The sequence below is a fragment of the Hippopotamus amphibius genome, chromosome 15 (assembly GCF_030028045.1).
Source record: "Hippopotamus amphibius kiboko isolate mHipAmp2 chromosome 15, mHipAmp2.hap2, whole genome shotgun sequence".
NCBI classification, from domain to species: Eukaryota; Metazoa; Chordata; class Mammalia; order Artiodactyla; family Hippopotamidae; genus Hippopotamus; species Hippopotamus amphibius.
Window position 1 is genome coordinate 7,870,277 of NC_080200.1, and position 27,290 is coordinate 7,897,566.

The 27,290-nt window shown below is 61.4% G+C and overlaps 1 protein-coding gene across 1 annotated transcript; it reads left to right on the plus strand.

Moving 5' to 3' along the window:
* The first annotated feature begins 16,591 nt into the window (after positions 1 to 16,591).
* LOC130836181 (USP6 N-terminal-like protein) lies at positions 16,592 to 26,456 on the plus strand. The gene is made up of 13 exons (XM_057708258.1): positions 16,592 to 16,654; positions 17,237 to 17,312; positions 17,838 to 17,892; positions 18,578 to 18,653; positions 18,920 to 19,027; positions 19,960 to 20,069; positions 22,607 to 22,655; positions 23,324 to 23,444; positions 24,082 to 24,176; positions 24,403 to 24,468; positions 24,998 to 25,097; positions 25,310 to 25,462; positions 25,747 to 26,456. The coding sequence occupies exons 1-13, from the start codon at positions 16,592 to 16,594 to the stop codon at positions 26,454 to 26,456; spliced, it is 1,782 nt and encodes a 593-aa protein (XP_057564241.1).
* The last annotated feature ends 834 nt before the right edge of the window (positions 26,457 to 27,290 follow it).

The window sequence follows — 27,290 nt, forward strand, 5'->3', positions numbered from 1 at the left end:
TGCAGGATCAGTCTTCCTGATGGTTGCAGGTATGTGCGAGAAGCACGGGCAGCCCATAGTCCCATGTGCGTCCCCTCGATCAAGCCCAGCAGCTGTTCATCGAGGCTTCTGTGAACTTGCTCATTTGTACGACTTGTTGGTGACGACACGCAGGACGTCGAGGCGTCTTGTCCCTCTCAGGTTCCGTCGGTTTGTGGCTCTGTCTTTTGAGGCTGTGAGAGGAACACAGTCTGGGTCCCGTCCCTTCCCTGGGAACCGTGTCTCCAGACAGCATATCCCTAACGCTGTCGGCCCCCAAGGCTGCCCCCAGCTTCCCTGTCAGCGCGCCCTCCTCCATCCCTACAGTCCACCCATCCTTGCACTTAGGGCTGTTGGCCATAACTATTTTTACGTATAACTTATTTCGTTTCACTTAAAATCACTACTTTCAACTTGTAAGTTTGGTCCTTTTACAGTGACTATAGTTACTGATTTATTCGAGTTTATTTTTACCATCTTAGTTAGCATTGTGTTCACCTTGCTTTTCCTTTTTTTTAATTGTGATATGAGCACATGAGATCTACCCTCAGAAGTTTGAAGTGCTCACCATAGTCTTGTTACCCACAGGCGTCTCTAGAGCTGATGCTTTCCAGTCATACATTTTTGAAAATTAATTAATCATTTTGGCTGCGTTGGGTCTTTGTTGCTCTGCGCGGGCTTTCTCTAGTTGCAGCAAGCAGGGGCTACTCTTGGTTGTGGTGCGCGGGCTTCTCATCATGGTGGCTTCTCTGGTTGCGGAGCACGGGCTCTAGGCGCGCAGGCTTCAGTAGTTGTCGCACGCGGGGTTAGTTGCTCTGTGGCATGTGGGATCTTCACAGCCCCGGGATCCAACCGTGTCCCCTGCATTGGCAGGCAGATTCTTAACCACTGTACCACCAGGGAAGTCCCATCCAGTCATCCATTTTTGTTTTTATTTTTAATTAGAACTTCCTTTTTTATTGAGATATAGTTGATTTACAATATTATGTTCGTTTCAGGATCCAGAATAGTGATTCACCATTTCTAAATGTTCCCAGTCACGCATCTCTAAACGTCTTTTCATTCTGGAGCATCTGCTATGTGTCTGGAAGCTGTCCAGGGCACAGAGACTAGAACAGATACCACCCATGTGAACCTCAGGAAACAGTGGGAATCAGTCAAATGTTTCCAAGGGCTTCACTGTGCTAAGTGCTCAAGAGAAAACTGGCGCCTGGGAGTGGGGGCAGGGCAGGTGGGCGGGGCTGTCGGTCCTCCCATTCGGGGAGGAGGCTCAGAAGCCCAGGGGTTGGACAGGGTGGCTGTGGCTGGTGGGGTCTTCCGGCCAGGGTGGCAGCTGTGCCGGGGAGAGGCTAAGGGTTCAAGGGCGGCAGCAGGGTGGAGGAGGGGGCTGGCTGAGCAGGATGTGGGCCCTGGGGGTGCTGCCCCTCGTCCCGGACCCTGGGGGGTGAGGCTGTCGCTGCCTGACCCGTCCCTGCCTGTCGGGGTCTGGGTAGGCTGAGGGCCGCGGGTGCAGAACTGGCTGAGGCCACAGTCGATCCCAATTCTCTCCTGTTTCCTTTCCCGTGGGGCCCATATGACACCCTGACTGTGGTCCAGGAGCTGACGGCAAGTGGTGAGCTCACGGCCCCGGCCCCCAGCCACCCCCGCCCTTGGGCCCGGTCAGCGGCCCCTGGTGCAGCGGGTCCACCCACTCGGCCTCGCGTGGGCTCCAGCCCTTCCCGCCGGTGAGGACGGAAGGCAGGAGTGAGGGATGGGAAGGCCTCCTGATTCCTGCCCTCTGGGCAGTCCTGGACCCCGTGCCCCCGCCCCTCTGGCTGTACCCCCAACCACCCCTAGAGAGTGGGGAGGGGCAGAAACTGGGAAGCACCCATCTGCCCCAGCACCGGCCTCACGTTGCCGGGCGAGAGTGATGAGATGCCTGCACTCAGGGGCAGGAGAGGAGGTGGACGCCCCCCCGCCTCCCCGACCGCGCACACGCATGCACAGGCCTCCGCGGGAGCCAGAGCTGGAGGGGACCCCAGTGCCAGGCGACGCTGCTGGAAAGCGGACCAACAGCACACGGGGGCTGCCGTGCTGCGCACACAGGGCCTTATTCACGTGGCTCTTCTCAGCTAGGTTCTTAGTGTCTGAGAAGCTACAGACACCCCCGAACTCCCTCCTGCAGGCACGTGACCGTGTGCCCAGCCTGCCGACCCCTCCTCACCGCCAGGGGGCGTCACTGAGCCCACGGGGGGGGCCGCGCCATAAGGACGTGCTCGCCTTGAGTCGAGAAAGTGTCCTGCCAGCTGTTTCGGGACCCAGACGAGCTGATTCGAAAGTTCCTGTGCATCCGCCTGCCATGCAGGGGCTGCCGGTTCCAGCCCTGGTCCGGGAAGATCCCACAGGCTGCGGAGCAACTAAGCCTGTGCTCCACAACTACTGAGCCAGCACTCTAGAGCCCGGGAGCCACAACTATTGAGCCCACGTGCCACAACTACTGAAGCCTGGGAGCCTAGGGCCTGTGCTCTGCAACAAGAGAAGCCACAGAAATGAGCAGCCGGCGCCCCATAACCGAAGAGCAGTCCCTGCTCACCACAGCTACAGAAAGCCCGCGCGCGCCAACCAAGACCCAACGCAGCCAATAAAAGTAAAGAAATCAATATTTTATTAAAAAAAAGTTCACCCGCCCAGTACCTAGGCAAGGATGGCTGGGAAAACCCTGTAAACGTGTTAAGGAGGGAGTATCCACTCCAGCTACATGACGTGTGTAAACCTTACTCTAATGCTCCCGTCATTACAAAAAGCCTGTCTAAGTCAGACAAAATCCTAGATGCCACTTACAAAAAGGGGCAGATTCAACCACATGAAAATCAAGTACCTGCATGGGGGAGAAAACCCTCATCAAACTCAAAGAAAGTATGAAACAGTGGGAAAATATGTACAGGTCTAATGTCCTTCATGGGTGAGGAGTTTCTACAAATCAATTTCTTACAAGGCAAACAGATGGGAAATGGTATGAACAGATAGTTCACACACAAAGGCAGGGACGATGAAATATGAGCGTTCACCTCGCTCCTGAGAGATGTGCAGATCAAAACCAATGTCACCAGGCACCTCTCAGCTCCGCAGTGATCAAGGTCACCGCTACGCGGGAAGGTCTGCAGATCAAGGAATCTGGGAGGGTTCTGGCTGGGGGTCAGCGGGTACCATGAACACACTGTTAAGGCTAAGAGCGTGGAGGGCAGGGACAGCATCCTCCGCCGGCGGGAAGAGGATGAGATTGGGGCCCCCGTGGGCGCTTGTGCCTTTGCCAAACCAGAAACCCGTGAGAGCCCATCAATAAGGAAATTTCATACAATCATGGTGGGTCCACAAAATGCACATCACACAGCCATTAACACCAGACGCGCCCTCGAAGCTCATGATGCCAATGTCGAGGGTTGTCCACTGAACAGGCACACAGGGAAGCTATGGGGAGGAGGAGGGGACAGTTGAGATACACGACCCGTCTGGAGGGGGAGGGCTGCACTCCAGGCGGGTGGGCCCAGGGGTGGTAGAGAGGACACGCCCACCTGGTTGAGACCCGCCTGGTGATAGGACCCTCCCCTGAAGGCAAGACCTCTGTGAGGTAACAGGCTCAGTGCTCATCCTGACCAGTGACGCGGGGCCCCAGTGTGGGTCAGAATGGCAGTGACCACACAGTCCCGCCCGGTGCCCAGCATCCACTCTGCTTCGTGTCCGTAGGCAGTTGGAAGCCCTTGTGGTCTCTACCTGCTCTGCCGCTAGCTCGCCAGCCCCACTCCTACCCACTCGACCTGACCCTGTGTCCATTTCTAGAGCCCAGGCGCAGTTCCAGCAGCGAGAGGGCAGAAAGGTGAGCATCCCCTACACCCTTATGGCCACGTTGGGCACAGAGGCCACCGGGTGGGTGACTCCATCCTCCCTGGGCTCCAGCCAAGCTAACACAAACCCCCCAGCGCTGACCACGGGCCAAGCTCGAACAGGCCCCCCATCTATCCGTGGGGGGAGGGCTGCTACCAGAGGTGCCTGTTTCCAAGCGAGGAGCCCTCAGTCAGACCTTCAGCACTTGGCCCAGAGGAGGAGGAGGGAGAGGAGGAGGAGGAGGAAGACGAGATGGTTGAAAGTGGAGCCAGAGGATCCATGGCTCCAGGAGGAAAGATGAACACAGGAGGATGGAGGGAGGAGGAGGAGGTGAATGGGGAGGAGGAGGAGAGACAATGGAGGAGGAGGTGGTGGAGGCGAGCAGGAAGGAAGAGAAGAGATGCAGAGGGTGAGAGGAGATGGAGGATGGAGCAGGAGAAGGAAATGGATGGATGGCAAGTGGGGATGTGGGAAGAAGAAAATGAGATGGAGGAGGAGGAGGGGATGGAGGAGGGGGGAAGACTGAGGAGCAGGGGGTCCAGGCCAGCCCGCAGCAACAGTACGGGTGTCAGGCTGGGGGTCTCTGTAAAGGCTGTACAGGAGGGAGCCCTTCCTTGGCTGTTTGACTCAGAAAACCTTACGGAAGTTGAGAGAGGCCTGTGTGGGGAAATGGCGGTACGGATCTGATTCAAACTACAAAGGCTTAGGGTTGGCATAAGGAGCCTCGTGGCACTGCTGACAAGTGGGGTGGGGGGGAGGGGGAGGGCCGGTCAGCGTTGGGGGAGGGGCTGGTCCTGAGGGTCCAGGAGTCACGGCCCAGCACCTGCCGAGCTGCGCCTGCCCTGGTAACTTTCAGCTGCCAGGCGACAGGTCCCTCCCCCAAAGGCAAGACAGCCTTGAGGGAGCGGGCTCAGAGAGGCCCCTGACCAATGACCAGGACCCCACTGTGGGCCCAGTGGCCGCGACCACAGCGTTCCAGCTGCTGCCCAGCACCCACTCTGCTTCCTGTCCGCAGGCAGGTGGAAGCCCTCGTGGGCTCTGACCTGCTCTGACCCTCGCCAGCCTGCCCTGCTTGTACCCGCGCGACCCGACCCCAGTCCATTTCAGGAGACCAGGCACAGTTCCAGCAGCGAGAGGTCAGAAAGGTGAGCGTCACCTGCAGTCTCCTCCCTAACAGACGCCTTGGGGACAGAGATGACTGGGTGAATGACCCCATTCCTCCTGGGAGGCGGGAGAGGTGACGCTGAGCCCCCAGTACTGGATGACAGCCAGGCCCACGCAGCCCCTCCTGCCCCGTTGGGGGAGAGCTGCTCTCAGAGGTGCCCATGTCCATGTGAAGAGCCCTAAGTCAGAGCTTAGCCACCTGGCCCAAAGGAGGAGGAGGGAGAGGAGGAGGGAGGGAAGAGAGGGTGCAGGAGAAGGAGGAGGATGGAACATGGGGCCAGAGAAAACATGGATATAGGAGGGAAATGGATGAAGGAGGATGCGGGAGAAGGCGGAGGAAGAAGAGGTAGATGAGGTGAATGGGGAGGAGGAGACGAGAGGAAAGGAAGAAGAGGAATAAAGCTGAATGGAGGAGGAGGATGGGGACCAGGAGGACCAGGATGAGAGGGTTAGAAGTGGGGCCAGAGGATAGGTGGCTCCGGGAGGAAAGATGGATGCAGGAGGATGGAGGGAGGAGCAGGAGGAAAGTGTAATGGAGGCGGGGGAGGATGGCAGGGAGGAGGATCCGGAGGAGAGGAGATGGACGGAGGGCGATGAGGAGATGGCGAGTGAGCAAGAGGATGGAGCAGGAGCAGGAGATGGATGGAAGAGGTGGATGCAGGAGGATGCAAATGAGATGGAGGAGGAGGAGGGGATGGAGGAGGAGAGGGGTCCAGGCCAGCCCAGAGTGGGAGGTATTGGTTTCGGGTGGGTCCCTGGGAAGGTTGTATCCAAGTGATCCCCTGGGTGGGTATCGTTCCGGGGAACCCTGAGGAAGCAGTGTGAGGCCTGGGTTGGCAATCACTGTACTGATTGAATTCAAGCAACCAAGGCCTAGGGCTGGCACAAGGATAATCTTTGCACTCCTAAGAACAAGAGGGAGGGGGAAGAGTGAGGGAAGGTCAGGGTTGGGGGACTGGCTGGACCTGAGGACGGGAGTGAGCCTGGGTCCAGGATCTGCAGGGCCAATCTGCCCTGGTCACTGTTCCCTGGCTGGTGAAAGACCCTCCCCCTGGGTGCCTGAACTGCAGGGTTTTGGGCTCAGGGCCCACCCTGACCTCTGACCTGGGTTCCATTGTGGGTTGGAATGGCAGCGACCCCTGTGTTCTGCCAGCTGCCTTGTACCCACTCTGGTTCGTGTCCCTAGGTGTTTGGAGGCCCTGTGATCTCTGACCCGCTCGGGCCCTCGCCCCGCCGCCTGCCCTGCTCCTACCCCCTGACCCAATCCCAGGTGCATTTCTAGAGGCCAGACACAGCTCCATCAGCGAGAGGTCACAGAGGTGAGCATCAGCTGCACCCTCATCCCTTATGCCCGTGTTGGGGACAGAGGCCACGGGGCAGGTGACACGAATGACACTGGGTTGTGGCTCAGATGAAGTGGACCCCCAGCCTGTGCAACCTCCTATTAGCTCTGTCGGTGAGGAGGGCTCTTTCCAGAATTGCCTTAGTCCATGTGACATGCCAGAAGCCAGAGTTTAGCCACCTGGCCCAGAGGAGGAGGAGGGACAGGAGGAGGGAGGGGAGAGAGGATGCAGCAGGAGGAGGAGGAGAATGGAAGATGGGGCCAGAGATCAAATGGATACAGGAGGGAAATGGATGCAGGAGGATGCTGGGCGGAGGGGGAAGAAAAGAGGTGGATGTGGTGACTGGGGAGGAAGAGGTGGAAGAGGAGTAAAGGTCACTGGAGGAGGAGGATGCGCAGTAGGGGGACCAAGACAAGATGGTTGGAAGTGGAGCCAGAGGGTAGATGGCTCCAGGAGGAAAGATGGATGCAGGAGGATGGAAGGAGGAGGAGAAGGGGAATGGGGAAGAGGAAAGGAAGCAGGGGAAGAGGAAGAGGAGAATCGGGAGGAATAGGAGGAGATTCAGGAGCAGCAGGAAGGGTAGGAAAGATTGGGAGTGGGAGGAGCAGGATGATGGCCAGAAGGGGGAGGAAGTGGAGGAAGGACCATGAGGAGATGGAGGTGGGGGAGAAGAGGAGGAGGATCAGGGGGTTGGAGCAGGGGGAGGAGATGGATGGAAGGAAGAGGTGGGAGGAGCCCGAGGAGGGGATGGAGGAGATGGAGGAGGGGATGGTGATCCTGACCTCTGACCTGGGCCCCACTGTGGGTTAGAATGGCAGCGACCCCAGGGTTCCACAGGTGGCCCGGCACCCACTCTGCTTCGTGTCTGTAGGTGTTTGGAAGCCTCTGTGGTCTCTGCCCTGTTCTGACCCTTGCCCATCCACCTGCCTGCTCCTACCCACCCGACCCAACCCCGGGTCCATTTCTAGAGCCCAGACGCAGCTCCATCATCGAGAGGTCAGAAAGGTGAGCATCAGCTGCACCCTTGTCCCTTGTGGGCATATTGGGGACTGAGGCCACTGGGCGGGTGCCTCTAAGGACACTGGGCTGTGGCTCAGATGAAGTGTTCCCTGCAGCCCTCTCCTGGCTCCATTGGGGGAGGGCTGCTGCCAGGGTTGCCCAAGTCCATGTGAGGAGCCCTAAGTCTGTTTAGCCACCAGGACCTGAGGAGGAGGAGGGAGGGAGGAGAATGGAAGATGAGGCGAGAGAAAAAATGGATACAGGAGGGAAATGGATGCAGGAGGAGGCTGGGAGGAGGGGGAGGAAGAAGAGGTGGATGCGGTGACTGGGGAGGAAGAGGAGAGAGAGGAGTAAAGCTGAATGGAGGAGGAGGACATGCAGTAGGAGGTCCAGGACGAGAGGGTTGGAAGTGGAGCCAGAGGAGAGATGCCTCCAGGAGGAAAGATGGATGCAGGAGGATGGAGGGAGGAGGAGGAAGGGAACGGGGAAGAGGCGGAGAGGCAGGGGAAGAGGAAGAGGAGAATTGGGAGGAATAGGAGATTCAGGAGGAGCAGGAAGAGGAGGAAAGATCAAGGGAGGTAGAGGAGCAGGAGGATGGCCAGAATGGGGAGTAAGAGGAGGAGGACATGATGGAGGAAGATGAGGAGATAGAGGTGGTGAGAAGAGGAAGAGGATCAGTGGGTTGGAGCAGGGGGTGGAGATGGATGGACGGAAGAGGTGGGTGGAGGCTGAGGAAGGGATGCAGGAGTTGGAGGAGGGGATGCTGATCCTGACCTCTGACCTGAGCCCCTTTGTGGGCGGAATGGCAGACACCCCAGAGTTCTGCCTGCTGCCCAGCACCCACTCTACTTCGTGTCTGTAGGTGTTTGGAGGCCCCTGTGGTCTTTAATCTGCTCCGACGCTCTCACGCCCGCCCTGATCCAACCCATTCGACCCAACCCTGGGTCCACTTCCAGTGATCAGGTGCAGTTCCAGCAGCAAGAGGTCAGAAAGGTAGGTATCACCTGCACCCTCCTCCCAAACAGTCTCCTTGGGGACAGAGGCCACTGGGTGGGTGACCCGATGCATCCTTCCTGAGATGTGGGAGTGGTGATCCTGAGCTTCCAGTACTGAAAATAGCCAGGCGTTTGCAGCCCCCTCCTGGCTCCGTTGGGGAAGACCTGCTGTCAGAGGTGCCCGTGAGCATGTGAGGATCCCCAGATCAGAGCTTAGACACCTGGCCAAGAGGAAGAGGAGGGAGGGGATGAGTGGAGGGGAGAGAGGATTCCAGGGGAAGAGATGGATGGAAGATGGAGCTAGAGGGCAAGGGATATAGCAGGAAAGCCAGGTGTTTGACGATGGAGTGAGGAGGAGGTGATTGGGGGTGGAGAAAGGAGGCAGGAAGAGGAGGAAAGTTTAATGGGGTGGGGGGAATGACAAGGAGGAGGATCAGGAGGAGAGGAGATGGACGGAGGGCAATGAGGAGATGGCGAGTGACCAAGAGGATGGAGCAGGAGCAGGAGATGGATGAAAGAGGTGGATGCAGGAGGATGCAAATGAGATGGAGGAGGAGGAGGGGATGGAGGAGGAGAGGGGTCCAGGCCAGCGCGGAGTGGGTGGTATTGGTTTCAGGTGGGTGCCTCGAAGATGGTACCCAAGTGAGCCCCTGGTTCGGCTCCCATTCTAAGGAAGCCTGAGGAAGCTGCATGAGGCCTGGGCTGGAAATCACTGTACTGATTGAATTCAAACAAACAAGGCTTGATGGGGCATAAGGATTACCCCTTGCACTGCTACCAGTGGGGGGGGGGAAGAGTGAGGGAAGGTCAGTGTTGGGGGCCCTGCTGGTCCTGAGGATGGGAGTGAGCCTGGGTCCAGGACCTGCAGTGCACATCTGCCCTGGTCACCGTTCCCTGGCTGGTGACAAGACCCTCCCCCTTGGTGCCTGAACTTCACGGTTATGGGCTCAGTGCCCACCCAGTGACCTCTGACCTGGGTGCCATTGCGGGTTGGAATGGCAGCGACCCCCGAGCTCTGCCCGCTGCCCGGCACCCACTCTGCTTCATGTCCGTAGGTGTTTGGAGGCCCCCGTGGTCTCTGACCTGCTCTGACCCTCACCTGCCCACCCTGTTCCACCCACCCGACCCGAACCCGGGTCCATTTCTACAGCCGAGACACAGTTCCATCAGCGAGAGGTCAGAAAGGTGAGCATGACCTGCACCCTGGTCCCTTATGGCCGTGTTGGGACAGAGGCCACTGGGCAGCTGACACCAATGACACTGGCCTGCGGCTCAGATGACGTTGACCCTGCAGCCCTGCCCGTGGGCCAGGCCCGTGCAGCCTCCTATTAGCTCTGTGGGGGGCAGGGCTGTTTTCAGAATTGCCTTAGTCCGTGTGAGGTGCCAAACGTCAGAGCTTAGCCACCTGGCCCAGAGGAGGAGGAGGGAGAGGAGGAGGGAGGGGAGAGAGGATGCAGCAGGAGGCCGACGACGAGGAGGAGGAGAATGGAAGTTGGGTCCAAAGTTAAAATGGGTATAGGAGGGAAATGGATGCAGGAGGATGGAGGGAGGAGGGGGAGGGAGAAGAGGTAGATGAGGTGAATGGGGAGGAAGAGGAGGAAGAGGAGTAAAGCTGAATGGAGGAGGAGGAGGTGCAGGAGGAGGTCCAGGACGAGATGGTTGGAAGTGGAGCCAGAGGAGAGATGGCTCCAGGAGGAAAGATGGATGCAGGAGGATGGCAGGAAGAGGAGGAAGGGAATGGGGAAGAGGTGGAGAGGCAGGGGAAGTGGAAGAGGAGAATTGGGAGGAAAAGGAGATTCAGGAGATGCAGGAGGACAGGAAAGATGAAAGGCATCAAAGGAAAAGGCAGATGGACAGAGGGGCAGTAAGAGGAGGACATGATGGAGGAAGATGAGGAGATAAAGGTGGTGAGAGGAGGAGGGAGGACCATGGGGTTCAAACAGGGGCAGGAGATGGATGGCAGGAAGAGGTGGATGGAGGGCTGAGGAGGTGATGAAGAGATGGAGGAGGGGATGCTGATCCTGACCTCTGACCTGGGCCCCATTGTGGGTTAGGATGGCAGCGACCCCAGGGTTCCACCCATTGCCCGGCACCCACTCTGCTACGTGTCCGTAGGTGTTTGGAGGCCCCCGTGGTCTCTGACCTGCTCTGACCCTTGCCCACCTGCCCTGCTCCAACCCACCCGACCCAACCCCGGATCCCTTTCTGGAGATCAGGCGCAGTTCCATCAGTGAGAGGTCAGAAAGGTGAGTGTCACCTGCACCCTCATCCCTTGTGGCCAAGTTGGGTACACAGGCCGCCTGGCAGGTTACTTGGACGACCCTGGGATGACATGGACCTCGCAGTCCTGACCATGGGCCAGGCATGTGCAGACTCTTGGTAGGTCCGTTGGCGGAGGGCTGCTGTCAGAGTTGCCTCTGTCCATGTGAGGAGCCCCAAGTCACAGCTTAGCCACCTGGCCCAGATGAGGAGGAGGGAGATTAAGAGGGAGGAGAGAGGAGTCAGGAGGAGCAGGACGAGGAGGACGCAAAGGAGGATGATGACGAGGAGGGTGGCAGGGGAGAGGGTGCAGGAGGAGGAGGAGAAGAAGAAAGCAGAGGAGGAGGATGGATGATGGGGACAGAAAAGAAACAGATATAGGAAGGAACTGGATTTAGAAGGATGCTGGGAGGACAGGGAGGAAGAAGAGGTGGATGAGGTGAATGGGGAGGAAGAGGAGTATAGGTGAATGGAAGAGGAGGGTAGGAAAAGAGAGGACCAGGAAGTGGAGCCAGAGGATAGATGGCTCCAGGAGGAAGAATGGATGCCGGAAGATGGAGAGAGGAGGAGGAGGGGAATGGGGAAGAGGAGGAGAGGCAGGGGAAGAGGAAGAGGAGAATTGGGAGGAAGGGGAGATTCAGGAGAAGCAGAAAGAGCAGGAAAGATCAAGGGAATTGGAGAACCAGAAGGGACAGTAAAAGGAGGAGGACAGGATGGAGGAAGCTGAGGAGATAGAGGTGGTGAGAGGAGGAGGGGGACCAGGGAGTTGGAGCAGGGGGAGGAGATGGATGGAAGGAAGAGGTGGATGGGGGAAGAGTAGGAGATGGAAGAGATGGAGGAGGGGATGCTGATCATGACCTCTGACCTGGGCCCCATTGTGGGTCGGAATGGCAGTGACCCCACCGTTCCACCTGCTGCCCGACTCCCACTCTGCTTCGTGTCCGTAGGTGTTTGGAGGCCCCCGTGGTCTCTGACCTGCTCTGACCCTCGCCTACCCAGCCTGCTCCAACCCACTCGACCCGACCCCGGGTCCATTTCTAGAGACCAGGCAGATTTCCAGCCGCAAGAGGTCAGAAAGGTGAGCATCACCTGCACCCTCGTCCCAAACAGACTCCTTGGGGACAGAGGCCACCTGGTGGGTTCCTCCATCCTTTGTGGGATGTGGCAGAGGTGATGCTGAGCCCCCAGTACTGAAGGACAGCCAGGACTGCGCAGCCACCTCCTGGCTCCAGGGGGGAGGGCCGCTGCGAGATGGGCCCGTGTCCATGTGAGGACCCCGAGGTGGGAACGTAGCAGCTGGCCCAGAGGAGGAGGAGAGAAGAGGAGCAGGGAGGAGAGAGAGGATGCAGGAGGAAGAGGAGGGAGGAGGAGAAGGAGATGGATGGAAGCTTGGAGCTAGAGGGTTATGGATACAGGACGAATGGTGGGTGCTGGAGGATGGAGGGAAGAGGTGATTGGGGAGGAGGAAGGAGGTAGGAAGAAGAGGAAGTTGTAATGGAGCAGGGGGAGGATGGCAAGAAGGAGGAGGAGGAGACGATGAGATGGACGGAGGGCACTGACGAGAAGGAGGATGGCCAGGAGGATGGAGCAGGAATAGGAGACCGATGGATGGAAGAGGTGGATGCAGGAGGATGAAAAGGAGATAGATGAGAGCAAGAGGGGATGGAGGAGGGGGATGGAGGAGGAGAGGCGTCCAGGCCAGCCCAGAGTGAGTGATAATGGTTTCGGGTGGGTCCCGGTGCACCCAATGAGTCCCTGGTTTGGCTACCATTCCGGGGAACCCTCAGGAAGCTGCGTGAGCCTGGGTTGGAAATCACTGTGCTGACTGAATTCAAACTACACTGGGTTAAGGTTAAGGCCGGTGTAAGGATACCCCTTGCACTGCTAACAAACAGCGTGAGGGAAGGTCAGGGTCAGGGGACTGGCTGGTCCTGAGGACGGGAAGGGAGCCCCAGGTCCAGGAGCTGCAGGGCACATCTGCCCTGGTCCCTGCTCCCTGGCTGGTGACAGGGCCCTGCACCCGGGAGGTGACCTTCATGGTACGGGCTCCGTGTCCACCGTCACCTCTGACCTGGGCGCCCGTGTGGGCTGGAACAGCAGCGACCCCAGGGTTCCGCTCGCTGCCCAACACCCAGTCTGCTTCACGTCCACAGGTGCCTCGAGGCCCCCGAGGTCTCTGACCTCCTCTGACCCTTGCCCACCCGCCTTCTCCAACCCACCTGGTCCACCTCGACCCCGGATCCATTTGTAGAGACCAGGCGCAGTTCCAGCAGCGAGTGGTCAGAAAGGTGAGCGTCACCTGTATGTACCCTCCTCACTGATGGATCTTTGGGACAGAGGCCACCGGGTGGGTGACTCAGACGACCCTGGGCTGCAGTTGAGATGACATGGACCCCACAGCCCTGACCAAGGGCCAGGCCCAGGCGGCCTCCTGCTGGCTCTGTGGGGAGAGGGCTGCTGTCAGAAGTACCCGTGTCCATGTGAGGAGCCTGAGATCAGAGCTTAGTCCCCCGACCCAGAGGAGGAGGAGGGAGGGGAGAGGATGCAGGTGGAGGAGTGGGAGGAGGAGGAGGAGATTTTAGGAAGTGGAGCCAGAGGAGAGATGGCTCCAGGAGGAAAGCTGGAGGCAGGAGGGTGGGGGAGGGGGGTGGAGAGGAAGAGGAGAAGCCGGAGGAAGTGGAGAGTCAGGAAGAGCAGGAAGAGGAGGAAAGATCAAGGGACTGGAGGAGCCGGAGGATGGGCAGACGTGGGAGTAAGAGGAGGAGGACCTGTTGGAGGAAGATGCGGAGATGCAGGAGGGGCAAGGTGGAGGAGCAGGGGGTCCAGGCCAGCCCAGAGCAGCTGTCCTGGCGTCAGGTTGGGGGTCTCTGTGAGGGTGGTACCCGAGGGAGCCCCTGGTTTGGCTGCGGGACCCAGAGAACCTCACAGAAGCTGGGTGAGGCCTGTGCGGGACGATGGCTGTAGGGATTGCATTCAGACTACAAAGGCGTAGGGTCGGCACAAGTAGCCTCGTGGCACTGCCAACAAGCAGGGGGAAGGGAGCCAGTCAGGGTCCGGGGACAGGCTGGTCGTCAGGGTCCAGGTGTCAGGGCCCAGGGCCTGCCAGGCTCCACGTGCCCCTGCTCACCCTCCCCCCTCATCCTGGGCACCTGACCTTCGGGGTTATGGGCTCAGGGCCGACCCTGACCTCTGACCTGGGCCCCACTGTGGGTCGGAATGGCAGTGACCCCAGAGTTCCGCCTGCTGCCCGACACCCACTCTGCTTCGTGTCTGTAGGTGTCTGGAGGACTTCGTGGTCTCCGACCCGCTCTGACGCTCACCTGCCCTGTGCGGTCTCTCCTGCCCCGTCCCTGGGTGCATTTCCATCGAGGAGGCACAGCTCCAGCAGCGAGAGGTCCGATGGGTGAGCATCACCCCATCTCTTGTAGCCTCACTGGGGAAGAAGCCACCGGGGGGGTGACTCCATCCTTCCTGGGATGTGGCAGAGGTGATGCTGAGCTCTCAGTACTGAACAACTCTCAGGCCCGTGGAGCCCCCTCCTGGCCCCGTGCGGGGAGGGCTGCTGCCAGAAGTACCCGTGTCCAAGTGAGGAGCCTGAGGTCAGAGCTTATACAGCTGGCCCGGGGGAGGAGGAGGAAAAGGAGGAGGGAGGGGAGAGGGTGCAGGAGGAGGAGGAGGAGAAGGTGAATGGGGAAGAGGAGGTGAGACAGGACGAGGATGAAGAGCAGGAAATATAAATGGCAGAGGTGGACGTGGAGAATGGCAAGAAGTGGGTTGGGGGGGAGGAGGAGGCGTGGTTGAGGTGGAGGGAGGAGTAGGTCTGGGTGTGGGGAGATGTGGAGAATGGAGGAGCAGGAAGGGAGGAGGTGAGGGGCTGGCCGAGCACAACGTAGCCGCTGACGGAGGAGGAGGTAGGACAGAAACGTGATGGAAGGAGATGGGAGGAGGGGAGGATGCAGGAGGATGAGGTGTGCGGATGCTCGAGGGAGAGGAGTGGAAAGGGGGGGGTGGAGATCAGCCTGTGGCAACTCCAGAGCCCGGCACGTGCTCCAAGCCCCGTGCGTGAGTCCTGGATCCTAGAGGTGTCCTATCCATCCTGACCCCGGCCAGAGACACGGGCCGCGTGAGGACGTCTGGCGTGCGGCCGGCCCCCTCGACGCGTGCCCGCCCCACACCCCCCAGCCCTGTTCCTGATGGGTCGGGGCTTCTGTGCGTGTCCAGGATGGAGCGGGTCCCTCTGTGAGGACGGGGAAAATGAGGCCCTTCGCCTTTTGCCTTGTTCAGAATTCTAGACCGACAGATGGTCTCAGGAGCACAGAGTCTCCCTGAGGTCACATATGTCCTCCTTTCCCCAAACCAACACCCTCCTGTTGAGCGGATGGGCTGTCTGAGCTGAGTCATCAGCCAGAATCAGCTGGGAATTACGTCGAATGGAGTAGGTGTGAGCGTCTCTTCCCAGAGAGCCCCGGTCCCCAGTCCCTGCTCTGCCTCCCCAGTGGGGCCATCCCGGGTGAGCACGTGGTCCTGGGAGGATCCCCGAGGGCAGGAGCCAGGGCCGCCCTCGGCCGGGAGCGCCCCTGGGGGTGTTTTAATCTACGTGCAGTTGCTCAGCTGCCCCCTTGAGGGTCTCCTGGGGCTGAGAAGGTGGGGAAGCTGGCTCAGAGAGCCGTCTTTCTTCGATTCACACATCACCACATTTAGCTGGTAGCGTATTCACTCAGTGGTTTTTAGAGTACGTACATAGCTGTGCAACCATCACCCCCACGTCCACATTCCACCGCCTCGTCGGTCTCTTACCCCTCAGCGGGTGCCCCCCCTCCCCCTCCCCCAGCCCTGGGGACCACGGATCCAGGGTCTGTGCCTGTGGATCTGGCGATGCTGGACGTCTCACACCCATGGATTCAGACAATATGTGGCCTCTGTGTCGGATCTCTCACGGAGCATCATCTCCATCCATGCTGGAGCCCAGAGCAGTATTTCCTGCCCGCAGTGCAGGAGGGCTCCAGTCTCTCCACATCCCCATGTCACTGGTAACAGCCATTCCATGGGCAAGACATGCTGTGTCCTGTGGTCTTGATTGGCATCTCCCTCATGGCTGGTGAGATTGGGCAGCTTCTCCTGCGCCCATTTGCCTTGTTCTCTAAAGCTGGCTCGACTGTGGAGAAAGGTCTGTCTGTGTCCTCTGTGCATTTCCTATCTGGGCTGCTTCTTTTCATTGTTGACTTAGGAAATTTTATGTATTTTCTGCAAACTAGGCCCCTTATCAGATGGGACATTCACAGTGTTTTTACTCATTGTTTGGGTTGTCTGTTCACTTCCTTGATGGTGTCATTTGAAGCACAAACGTTTTCATTTTGATAAAGTCCAGTTTATCAATTTTTTTCTGTTGCTCATATATATATATATATATATATTTTTTTTGGCCATGCTGCCTGGCATTTGGGATCTTAGTTCCCCCACTAGGGCTCGAACCAGTGCCCCCTGCAGTGGAAGCCCAGAGTCCTAACCACTGGACCACCAGGGAATTCTCCTGTGGCTCAGGCTTCTGAGGCCTGAGCAGATGTGATTCCAGAAGCCGCAGGAGCCCCACCTGGGCCGGCAGCTGCCCCCTCCTTTCCTCAGCGCCCAGGGCCAGGAGCCTGCCTGCACTACTGCGCTGTGGCTCCGGACTTCGCCTGGGCCTCCTGGCCCCCTTCTTGTTCCTCATCATCTCATCGTGACAGGATGTCCCAGGCGGTTGGGAGGGGAGTCTGGAAGTGGAAGTGCTAGGAAGGGTGGGTGCGAACCCTGAGCCGCCAGCCGGCACGCCACCCACCCAGGCGACTCCGTTTTCTCCCCCGCTGATCAGACAAACCCGGGAGCTCCCAACAGGGATCCGCTTCACCTTGCTGGGTCTCTGAAGCTCTTTAGTGCACTGGAATATTCGGGTTTGTTTGTCTTGCAGCATCTGACATGGAGAAGCTGGAGACCCTGCTGGCCTTGGAACGGGAGGAAATAATATCAAAATATGAGCAGGTGAGGCCCCGGGAGGGCTCGTAGACACGAAGAGCAGGTAGAACAGGTGAGGCCCGAGTGGGTCTCATCACCAGTCGGAGCAGGGACATCCCCCCAGCGGGACCCACAGCAGCCCAGGTGAGGACCACAGGCCGCAGGAACAGGTTTATGTCCCAGAAGCAATCAGAGCCAAGGATGAGCAGGGGAGGCCCAGGCTGGGATCACAGGTGTCCGTAGCAGGGGAGACCCACGTGGGGCCCGTCGCCACGTATGTGCAGGTACGACCCCGTGGGAGCCACAGGCCGCAGAAGCAGGTATGTGCCAGGCAGGGATCACAGCCAAGGCTGAGCAGGCAGAGCCTGAGGGGATGTCCTCACCGGGGGAGCAGGTGTGGCCCGGGTGGGGGTCACCGCAGGTGGGAGCAGGGGGCCCAGGCAGGATCCTAGCCAGGGAAGAGCAGGTGAGGCCCAGGCAGCTCCCACGCGGGCAGGCGAGTCTGATGCTGGGTCCCTGGGACGCAGGGCAGGGGAGCCATCCTGCCCCTCCTGTGCCCACATCTCTGGCCCGGGGTGTGCCCTCAGCGCGGGCTCCTCTGGGTTTCAGGGTCGCCAGGCAGGGTCTCCAGTGGAACCAGGGGAAGATGCTGACCTCTCGCTGTACAGAGTCGCTGACAGGCTCGGCTTTTTGCCGTGAGTCCTCAGGACGCCCTTCCTTCCCATCGCGGGGCGGGTTGCCACGTGCAGAAAATCCTCTCTGGAGGTGGGACCCACCACCCGAGCTCAGGGCTCGACCCCTGGTGCCCACTGCAGGTCAAGGTCTGCACTGGGCTGATCCGGGAGGACTCGGGCAGGTGGCAGGGGCAGGGCTGGTTGCTGGTCCGGGCCTGGGCCTCAGCCACGCGGCCTCCATGCCCAGCCACGGCCTCTGCCTCCCGGGTCCCAGGGAGCCTTCCGCCTGGTCAGCAGGCTCCGCAGAGCATGGCCGCAGGGTGCGGGCAGCTGGCCCACAGGTCTCTGAGGCTGCATTAGGCCCAGCCTAGCGGCACGCGGGGACAATCCCAGAGGGCAGGGAGTGCTGTGGTCCCAGGAGGTGGAGGGATGCGAAGGGGGAGCGGGCAGGAAGGACCTGGCCTCAGAAGCTCACAGCAAGGGGACAGGCAGGCAGAGTTTACAGCTGAAGACGACCTGACCTCTTGGTCTGGGAGGAGATTTGGGGTCGGAGGCCAGGCCAGGCCACAGTGCAGGGAGAGAGAAGGAGAAGTACTTGCAACCGGACGGAGGTGGCCCGGGGCGGGACTGAGGGTGCTGGGCTGCTGGAGGGCAGTGTCCTCTCTGCAGGAGGGCAGCCTGGAACAGGACAAGGCCCTGGGCAGCGACTCACCTGAGACCCCTGAGCCAGGGCCTCTGCTCTCCGGCAGGGCAGGGCCAGGAGGGCACAGGGCAGAGGGGTGAGCAGCACCAGAAGAAGAGGGCCACCTCCTAGGGGCTGCTGTGGAGATGCAGCCCAGCCCCGCCCCGAGCCTGCATCCTCCCGGGGTCAGCCTTCACCTCTGGAGTCTCCTGGGCTGAGAGCTGGGGGTTGAGGGGGACGCGTGGGCCTTCTGGGCACCCGGCCGGGTGCAGGTCCCCACGCTCTGCTTCTCTCGCCTTCCAGTCAGGAGGAGCAGCCTGGCCTCCGCACCCAGGGCCTCAGCACCCACGGCCTCAGCACCCACTTGGCGAGGGTAAGCGCCTGTCTGTGCTGCACAGGCGGGAGGCGGGAGGCGGGAGGAGGTCGTGGGCGCCGCTGCAGTTCCCTGCCGCCCCTGACCCCAGAGCCGTCGAGGTGGCCTCGGGCTGTGAGGGGTCTGCGCCTGGCCTGGCCCCTTTGAGTTCATGCCCCTCAGGGCCACCCCGGGAAGCTGGCAGCTGGGCCCACACCACCATGTCCCATTTTCCAGCAAAGAGCCCAGGAGATCAGGCGCGCCGACAAGTGGGTGAAGATGCTGAGGGAGTGGAGGAAATACCGGGGCAGCGAGAAGGTAGAAAATGGAGCATCTTGACCCTGAGGGCGCTGCCCTGAGTGCCCCCCAAGGCCCGGGGAGAATCCCATGCCAGGGCCACAGCCAGCCCAGCCCAGGGCCCCACAGGGAGGGAGCAGCTGGGGACACGGTCCACGCTTAGTTTCGGGAGACCAGCCGCAGGTCTAGGCAGACCCAGCCCCTCCTGAGCACCTTCCACATGCCTCTCGCTCCGTCTCTGTCTCAGAGTCTCTGCACCTGTCTCAGGGCTGGCTTCTCTCCCGCAGATGCGCCGGCGGGTCTTCAAGGGAGTCCCCCCGCAGGTGAGGGGTCAGGTGTGGTCTCTCCTGTTAGACCTGGAGAAGCTGAAGGCGGAGAACAAGGGGAAATACCAGGTACAGCGCGTCCACCTGCGTGGGGGGTGCGGGAGGGCGCAGCACGCACAGGCCAGGCCACCCGGAGCGTGGAGGGAGGCGGCACCGCGGGCACCCCGTGCCCATCCCTAGCGCTTCCTGGCACCTCCCAGGCTCCCAGCATCCAGGTCCGCCTGCTGGCAAGGACCCCACACGCCCCTGCTGCCCGTCCCTCTTGGCTCAGTGCAGACACTGTGTCCAGACATGCACAGATGCCACCTGGAATCAAAAGGAGCCCTCCCGGATCGCGGAGGGTGTGGGGCAGAGTCACACAGCAAGGGAGAGAACGCTGGGGGTGGCGGGGGCGGGGAGAAGAGCAAGGAGACACCCACAGAGACCGAGACAGGAGGCAAAGCCGAACCCAATGAACGACTGGCCTGCGGGGAATAGAAAACCTGAATCGGGACAAGAAACAGGCCTTTTCCCATTGCCCCAGAGAGGTCCCTGCCCCTGGCCTGTTCCCACTGCTCAGCCCCCCTCCCCACTGAGGGTACCCCCAGGTCACATCCCCCGGGAGGTGCTCTGTGGGCCCAGACCCAGGAGGAGCAGCAAGGGAAATGCAGCAGGAGCGGGTGTGATGGTGGCCTCGCTGCTACAAGCAGCCCAAGGACGGGTCACCTAAGAGGCTGAGAATGTGGTGAACACCCACTGATAACTGTGGGACCACAGCCAGCATCCCGCTCAGGCCTGAAGCCGCAAAGGGCCCTTAGGACCAGGCAGATACATCCAGAGGTAATGTGCGGAGGTCAAGAATGTCCCTCTGTATGAACCAAACACCCTGAAACGGGAAGCATGCCTGTCTGCCAGGGCTACAGGGAGCCTTCCCGCCGGCCTCACAGCGCCCACTCTGGCAGTTGTGGCGCGTGGTCCCGGCTCTGCCTGATGCTGGCCCCGCCCCCTTGCCCCGCCCACAGAGGATGAAGGAGCAGGCCCGGCTGCACTCACAAGATATAAAACAGATAGACCTGGACGTCAACCGCACCTTCAGGAACCACATCATGTTCAGGGAGCGCTATGGCATCAAGTGGGTCTCCGGGGCCCCGGGGGGGGAGGGGGGGGCGGGGGGGTTGGCCATGGACCTGGGTCTGGAGCTGGGGTGGCGGCTGCCGGAGGCCCAGGCTGCCTGTACCGGCTGAGCCTCGAGGGGGCGCGTGAGGAGCCAGGGCAGAGGTGTGGGGCACACGGGGGAGGGGGGAGACTTGGGGCTGAGGGGACAGTGGGGGCCGGGGGGAGAGTGGGGTCGGGCCGCGCTGGCTCAACAGGCCCCAGAGGGCCCTGCGGGGCGGGCGGGATGGGGGGGAGGGGCGCCAGGCAGCAGAGACCAGGCTGGACCCGCGTTCAGATGGACTGAATGCGCGTCTGCGGGGGTCAAGATGACGCCCCATCTTGATGTTTTTCGTATGTATTTCTGCTCTCTTAGACAATTTCCATAATGTATAAAAACAAAGTGTGACGAACCCCCAAATTCCATCACCCAAGTAGGTCCAACACTAGCGACCCTGTCCCATCCCTGTGTTCTCCTGTGTTCACCACACCCTTGACCAGCACAGGTGTTTCACAGTGAACCCAAGACATCTGGCCTCACCCCGTCTTCCCTAGGCTCTCCGTGTGCATTTTACAAACAGGCGTTCTTGGGAATTCCCGGGTGGTGCAGTGTCAGGACTCGGCGCTCTCACTGCCAAGAGCCTGGATTTAGCTCTTGCAGAGGGAACTAAGATCCCTCAAGCTGTACCTTTGTGGGGGGGAGGGGGATTCTTTCTTACATGCGACCTCGACCCCATTTCGACCCTTGAAGCACTTACTGTAATCCCCTAATATGCAGCCAGGGCTCGGGTCTCCTAACACGTCACTGCTTTCTGAACAGCCTGTTCCAATCAGGGTAACTGGGTGTGGGGTGAGGACCCTGACAGCCGGGGAGACGGTGTGGGCAGGCCGGAGAGGGGGTTCTGCTGCAGCAGATTTGGGGCGCATATGGCTAGCCAGAAGATCAAGCTCGCTCTGGACCAAGAGATGCTCTTCAGAGCCCTGACCCCAGAGAGAAGGGGGGTCTGGCCAAGGCAGCGCTGAGAGCAGCGAGGCAGGCGTGGGCCGTGCTGCTCAAGGGGTCTTTCCGGACCCCTCATGCTCCTCTCGCAATGAGATGTCTCTACCGAGGGGGCTCCATGGGCCCCGCAGTGGAATGGCCCCATGACTGCTTTGGCCTGGAGGGTGTTTCTGTGTCTCTGCTGACCTTCAAGGCCAGGCCCAGGGCCAGTCAGCCGCCGCTGGCCCTCGAAACATCCGTCACCCCACGGCCACCAGGCTGCAGGCCTCACGGAGATAGGATCCCAGGACGCGTCTGGTGGTCCTGCCACCCCTGGCACCCCTGCCCATCTGCAGACCTGGGAACAAAATCATGAGGTTTCCTGTAATGGGCCAGATGGTAAATAGTTTAGACTTTGGGCCCAGCCACTGCTGTCTGACAGCATAGCCTACTGGATGCACAAACGTGTGGACATGGCTGTGTCCCAGTTTGTGACTCCATCTGAAGCCTCTGGCTTGTTTGCAGGGTGGGGGGACTCGCTTGTGGCATTAGAAAACCAGACCACCAGGACAGGGTGAGGCCATGGACACTGGGGAAGAGGCCAGTCAGCTGAGACAGAGGACACCTGTGAGAGAGAAAACTGACAAGAACAACTGTATCGAAGTGGAAAACTTTGATTCTGCAAAAGACACAGTTATGAGAATGAAAAAGAAAACTACAGAAAAGGAGAGAAGATGTGCCGGTCACATGTGTAACAAAGGACTCATGCAGAATCAGAAGCAAAGCGCTGGCGAGGACGTGGAGCAGCAGGGACTCCCCTCCCGCACGGGTGGGGATGGAAATGGTGCAGGCCCTGTGGGAGACAGCTTGGCGGTTCCTTCCACATCCTCGTCACCATGTGGTCAGCAGTCACACTCCTTAGGATGTACCCAAAGGAGTTGAAACCTCACTCCACGTAAAACCTGCGTACAGTATTCACTGCTTTGTTCAGGATCCTTAAAAACCGGAAGCGACCAAGATGCTCTTCAACGAGCGACTGGGTAAGCTGTGGAATTCCATGAAACGGATGACGATTCGGGGACACAGAGGAACAAGCTACTGACTCGCTCAACAGCATGCATGAGTCCTAGACGCGTTCTCCTAAGTGACCCACATAGGACTCCATTCATAGGACGTTCTGGCAAAGGCACAACCCCAGGAGGACAGGACCAGCGGCCGCCGGGGCTGATGGGCTGGGAGCTGAAGCTGGAGCCCAGATGCTGTGGCCCCACCCGTGTGTGACAGCCCACGGGGCCGCACGTCCCAGAGACGGAACTGTGACGTGTGCAGACTGAGAAAATAAAAACGCGTCAAACTGTACACCTGGGGGAGTTGCATTTCATTGCGTGTAGACGTTACCCCTAAAATATGTTGAGCACTGAGGTGCCCTGAAGACGTCCCTGCTTTGTTGCCCTATTTCTTACACACACATGCTTTGTCGGACAACACGAAACGAAGAGCGTGAGTAGGACACAAGCCCCCTGTGTCCCCCTCCCCAGGCAGCAAGCCCTGTTTCATGTGCTGGCGGCCTACTCAGTATACGACACCGTGAGTATCCCCACGCCCAGGCCCTACCCCTTCCAGGGGGTCTTCACTCCGGTCAGGACGCAGGCGCACAGGGTCACAGAGATGAGGCAGGGGGCTCCCCAGTCTCAGAATGAGACGCAGACTCCACTTTTCAGGACAGACACAGCACCTGGGTTCCAGGAGCCCCATCTTTGGGGGGCTGTCAGGTGCTCGCCTCAGTGGAAAGGTTTTGTAGCAAGTTAGCTGGAGGCCTTATAAGCATCACTGATGTCATGAAACTTGAGTTGGGACCCTGAAGATGCCATAGAATGAATCGGAAGCTTAGCAGGGATGACGTTTTCCACTAGCACAGCCTCCTGTGGGACCCCAGGGAGGGAGCCCCGACCCTGCCTGCTCTTTCGAGAGCATTCCCTCAAGGAACATCCGCTGACAGGCCCCACAGGCTGCCCACAGTGGGGTCTTGGGCCAGGGCCCCTCATGGGCCCTCCCAGGCCCGCAGGTGGGCCTGCCTGCCCTCAGGCAGACCGTGCGGGTCCCCATCGCCCCCCACGCCTCAAGCACCTCGGGGGGCCCCTGCAGGGCGGGGAGCCAGGCCGGGCGGGAGCCCTTCCAGGAGCTGAGGTGGGTGTGTGGGCGGGGGGCAGGGAAGGCCTCCGGGGGGGTCCTCCACGCACGTCTGGCTCTTGCAGGAGGTGGGCTACTGCCAGGGCATGAACCAGATCGTGGGCATCTTATTGATGTTTTTGGGGGAGGAGGACGCCTTCTGGGCGCTGGTCCGGCTAATGACGGACAAGGAGCACGCCATGCATGGTAGGTGCTGGCCGGGGACCGCTGGGCGGGCCTCAGGGCCAGGGGACTCCCTGCAGAGGTCCCCTGGCAGCGGGGCTGGCGGGGACCTCGGGCCAGTCCGTCTCCCCATCAGTGGAGGGCACTGGCTCCCCACGCTGCCCTCTGGGTCCTGGAGCCACGGCCCTCGGTCCCGGCCTCGTCCAGGCAGCTCTCCCTGCCCTGCGGGTCCTTCTGCCTCACAGCTGCCCCCCACCCAGCGCCCTCCGAGCCCACAGCCAGACGGAGCCCTGGCAGCAGCACCCCCTCCAGTGCCCCCAGACTGGCTGCCAAGCCCAGGAGAGGGCCAGGCACAGCCCTGCCACCCACCCCAGAGGCCGCATTCCCTGCCCCTCGGTACCGGGACCGCAGTTCCCCACTGTGGCCACGGTGACGAGGGCGGGTGCCAGGGCTGGACACCTGCCCGTCCCTCAGCCCAGGGCACCTGCCGAGCTGGGCCTCCGGGAGCCGGGCCTCTGCCCCGGCCGCCCGGGCCTCACAGGCTGTCCTGCCTGAGAAGAGCGTGTGCAGCGGGGCCGGGGGGGCCCGCGTGCCGGGGACACCTGCCGTATCCGACCCCTCTGGGCACGGCTCTGACGTGTGGGGTCTGGGGGCTCCTCAGGCTTCTTCATCCCGGGGTTCCCGAAATTGCTAAGGTTCCAGGCCCACCACGAGCGCATTCTGGACCGCATGCTCCCTAAGCTGAAGCGACACCTGGTGAGGACACGTGTCTCCCGCACCCCCACTGAGGCCTGTCCCCCGGCCACTGCAGGGCCTGCCCTCCTGCAGGCATCCGTCTCCTCCTGGGGGGGCCTGGGGCGAGCTCGGGCTGCGCAGGCCCACGGGCAGCACGTCCCCCCAGCCCCCCGGGGGCGAGACACAGGGCTCCGAAATGGGTTTCCAGCCAAGCAGGCAGGCCCTGAGCCCCCATGTCCTGCGTTAGGATGAGGAGCTGATGTCTCCAGGGATTTATACCCCCAAGTGGTTCCTCCAGTGCTTCATCGACCGGGTAAGGCTGTCCAGGGACGCGGGGTCCCCGAGGTGCTCCCTGTCCCCCACGCCTGATGCCCGAGGAGGGCCCCGCCCCACCCCGAGACATGCCAGGCCCCTCCTGAGGGGCACCCGAGGGGCAGCCCAGAGCCCTCCTGCTGGGCGCGGGGCACCACGACGTCCCGGGGACCAGCTGTTTCCACCGTGGCTCCCATCGGGAAGGCTGGGTCCGCGCGGGGTGCGGGCAAGCCAGTGTCATGCTCCCCCGAGCTGTGCCCACGGGCGTGGGACAGTCTCTGCTGTCCTCCAGGGTCGCAGGCGTGCTGGCCAGGCCCTTAGGACACTGAGTGGCCTGGTGGGAGCACCTGCATCCAGCAGCCTCGACCCCACGGGGATGAGCCCACCCAGATGAGGCGCTGCAGGACCTTGTCTGGTGCAGCCTGGGGGGATGGCAGGGACCAGAGGCAGATGGGGGCCTCCTCACCCCGTGCGGGCGCCCCCACTGCTCCCTGCTCCAGCTGCCCCTCCTGAGCCTACTGTCCCCACAGACCCCCTTCGCACTCACCCTGAAGCTGTGGGATGCCTACATCATGGAGGGCGAGCGCGTGCTCACGGCCATGGCCTACACGGTCCTCAAGCTCCATAAAAGTAAGTGGGTCCGAGCATGGAGCGCGCAGGCCACGGAGGAGGGAGGGCCAGCTGGCACACAAGGCGGGCAGGGTGCCCTCTGGAGAGCGCCCTATGCCCAGTCTTGGGCACAGCTGGACCCCCAGGTGTGGCACCCACAGGAGGTGTCCCAAGGTGGGGGCTGAGTCTTCTCGATGTGGCCCCCACTGTCCTGATGTCATCCCCACCCCTAGAACGCCTTCTGCAGCTGCCCCTGGAAGGCCTGCAGGAGTTCCTGCAGGACACGCTGTCCCGGGCCTGGGACCTGGAGGACCAGAAGGTTCTTAGGGAGCTGCAGGCCTCGATGGCCGAGCTGAGGAGGAGGAAATGGGACCTGCCTCCCCCAGGTGGGCTCCGCTGCGGTCTCCTCCCAAGCCACCCCCTGGGACAGTGAGCGGGGGGGCGAGGCCCAGGCCGTCCTCCTCACCCCCATCCATCTGCCCTTCTGCTCTCAGACTCGGCCAACCAGGCCAGGGCTGGGCATCAGGGCAGCCAGCACAGGTGCCAGAGCTCAGCTGCCTGCAGGGCTGTTCTCCGTGCTGGGCTGGGGCTGCCACGCGGAGCCCCACGGGCCCACCTGTGCAGGCCGAGTGGTCTGCGGGAGACGCTGACCCAGTCTGTTCCTTTCCAGCAAAACCGGGGGAGTCCCCAACGAAGCCCCTGGGCCTGGAGCGACCGGCCCCGGCCCCCAGGTCTCTCCCCACCCCTCCCAGCATGGAGACGCTCCCTGGAGAGGACGGGCTGGCCCTCCCTGGCCCACCTGCCCAGCACGAGCAGCCCAGCCCCTCGCCCAGCCCGGCCACCCCGAAGGCCGAGGAGCAGCAGCAGGAGGAGGGGGCCGCGGCCACAGGCCTCCCTCTGGGGGCCCCGGAGGCGCCACATCTGGCCCTCCTGCCCCCAGCCCAGGACAGCCCTCAGGATCAGCTGCGGCCACGGCGATGGCGGTCCCTCCCAGACATGAGGGAAAACAACTTTAAGGAGGACTGCTGGGTGCCTTCTCCATCAGCACCTGCCTGGGCCTCCCCCAGGCCCCACGACAGGCCTGGCCCTGCAAGCCCACGGAGGCCCCAGCCACCGGCTCTGCCCGGCCCACAGAAGATGGTGTCCCCAGGCTCAGGACGCCCCACCTGCCCGTGGCACCTGCAGCCAGCGGCCCTCCTGGGCAGTGACCGGCACGGCCACGACGGAGCAGGGGCAGTGCCTCAAGAGCTGCCCCTAGTCCCCACACGTCCCCACGACCCCGACCTCTGCAGCCACGGGGACGCTGAACACCACGACGTGCTGCTTCCTGCCGGCCTCCCTGGAGACGGGGCCCCCCCTGCGCACGGCACACGTCCCTGACCAGGAAAGGCCTGGCCGGGCCTGAATTTGGGCCCTGGGAGGGCAGGGGCGCCACGAGCGGCCCCCAGCCAGGATGACAGTAAAGGGGCTGCCCTGGCGCGTCCAGAATTCTGGCCCAAGGCAGGGCGCGCCCTCTCGGAGCTGTATGTGGCCACCTGGGGCCTGGACGTGCCCTGCGAGGCCCCTCTGGGGACCTGAGGTGGCTCTGGGAGCCACAGGCCCCCTCCAAGGACGGGGCGGCAGGGCCGGGCGGGCCGGCCCCACCCTCCCTCCCCGCAGGAGGCGGGGCTGGCCGGACGCCAGACCCCACGCAGCCCCCACGCAGCCCCCTGGTCCCCACGGGGCAGTGCACAGGGTGCTGCTGGTCGGGCTGGACCCACCAGGCTGCGCCCCTCCCTCCGCCAAAGTCAGTTCCGGCCTCTCAGGGTCCCCAACACTCAGGAAATACGACCCCAGCCATTTCCTACACAGCCTCCCTCCCAGGGCAAGGGACAGCCTTTGGTCTCCGTTTCACCCCTTGCTGGTTAAAGGTTAATAAAGTTTCCTGTGTTTAGTGCTAGACTGGCCGCTTCTCGCAGCACGCAGAGGTCTCCGCAGGACACACCGGGGACCCCAGAGGCAGAGGGGCCACCAGCTGCGTGGAGCTGAGGTTCCCACCTGCCTCCTGGGAGGCCACACACCTCAGCCTCCCAGCCTCAGCCAAATGCCAGGGTCAAAACCAAACAATTTCCTTCGGCTCATCCTGTGCCCTGTGGGCCAGGACGGGGCTGGAGGAGCGTGACGGCCGGGGGGCCGGTGGCATCAGTTCACGACAGTCTGTGCACAGCGTCCCAG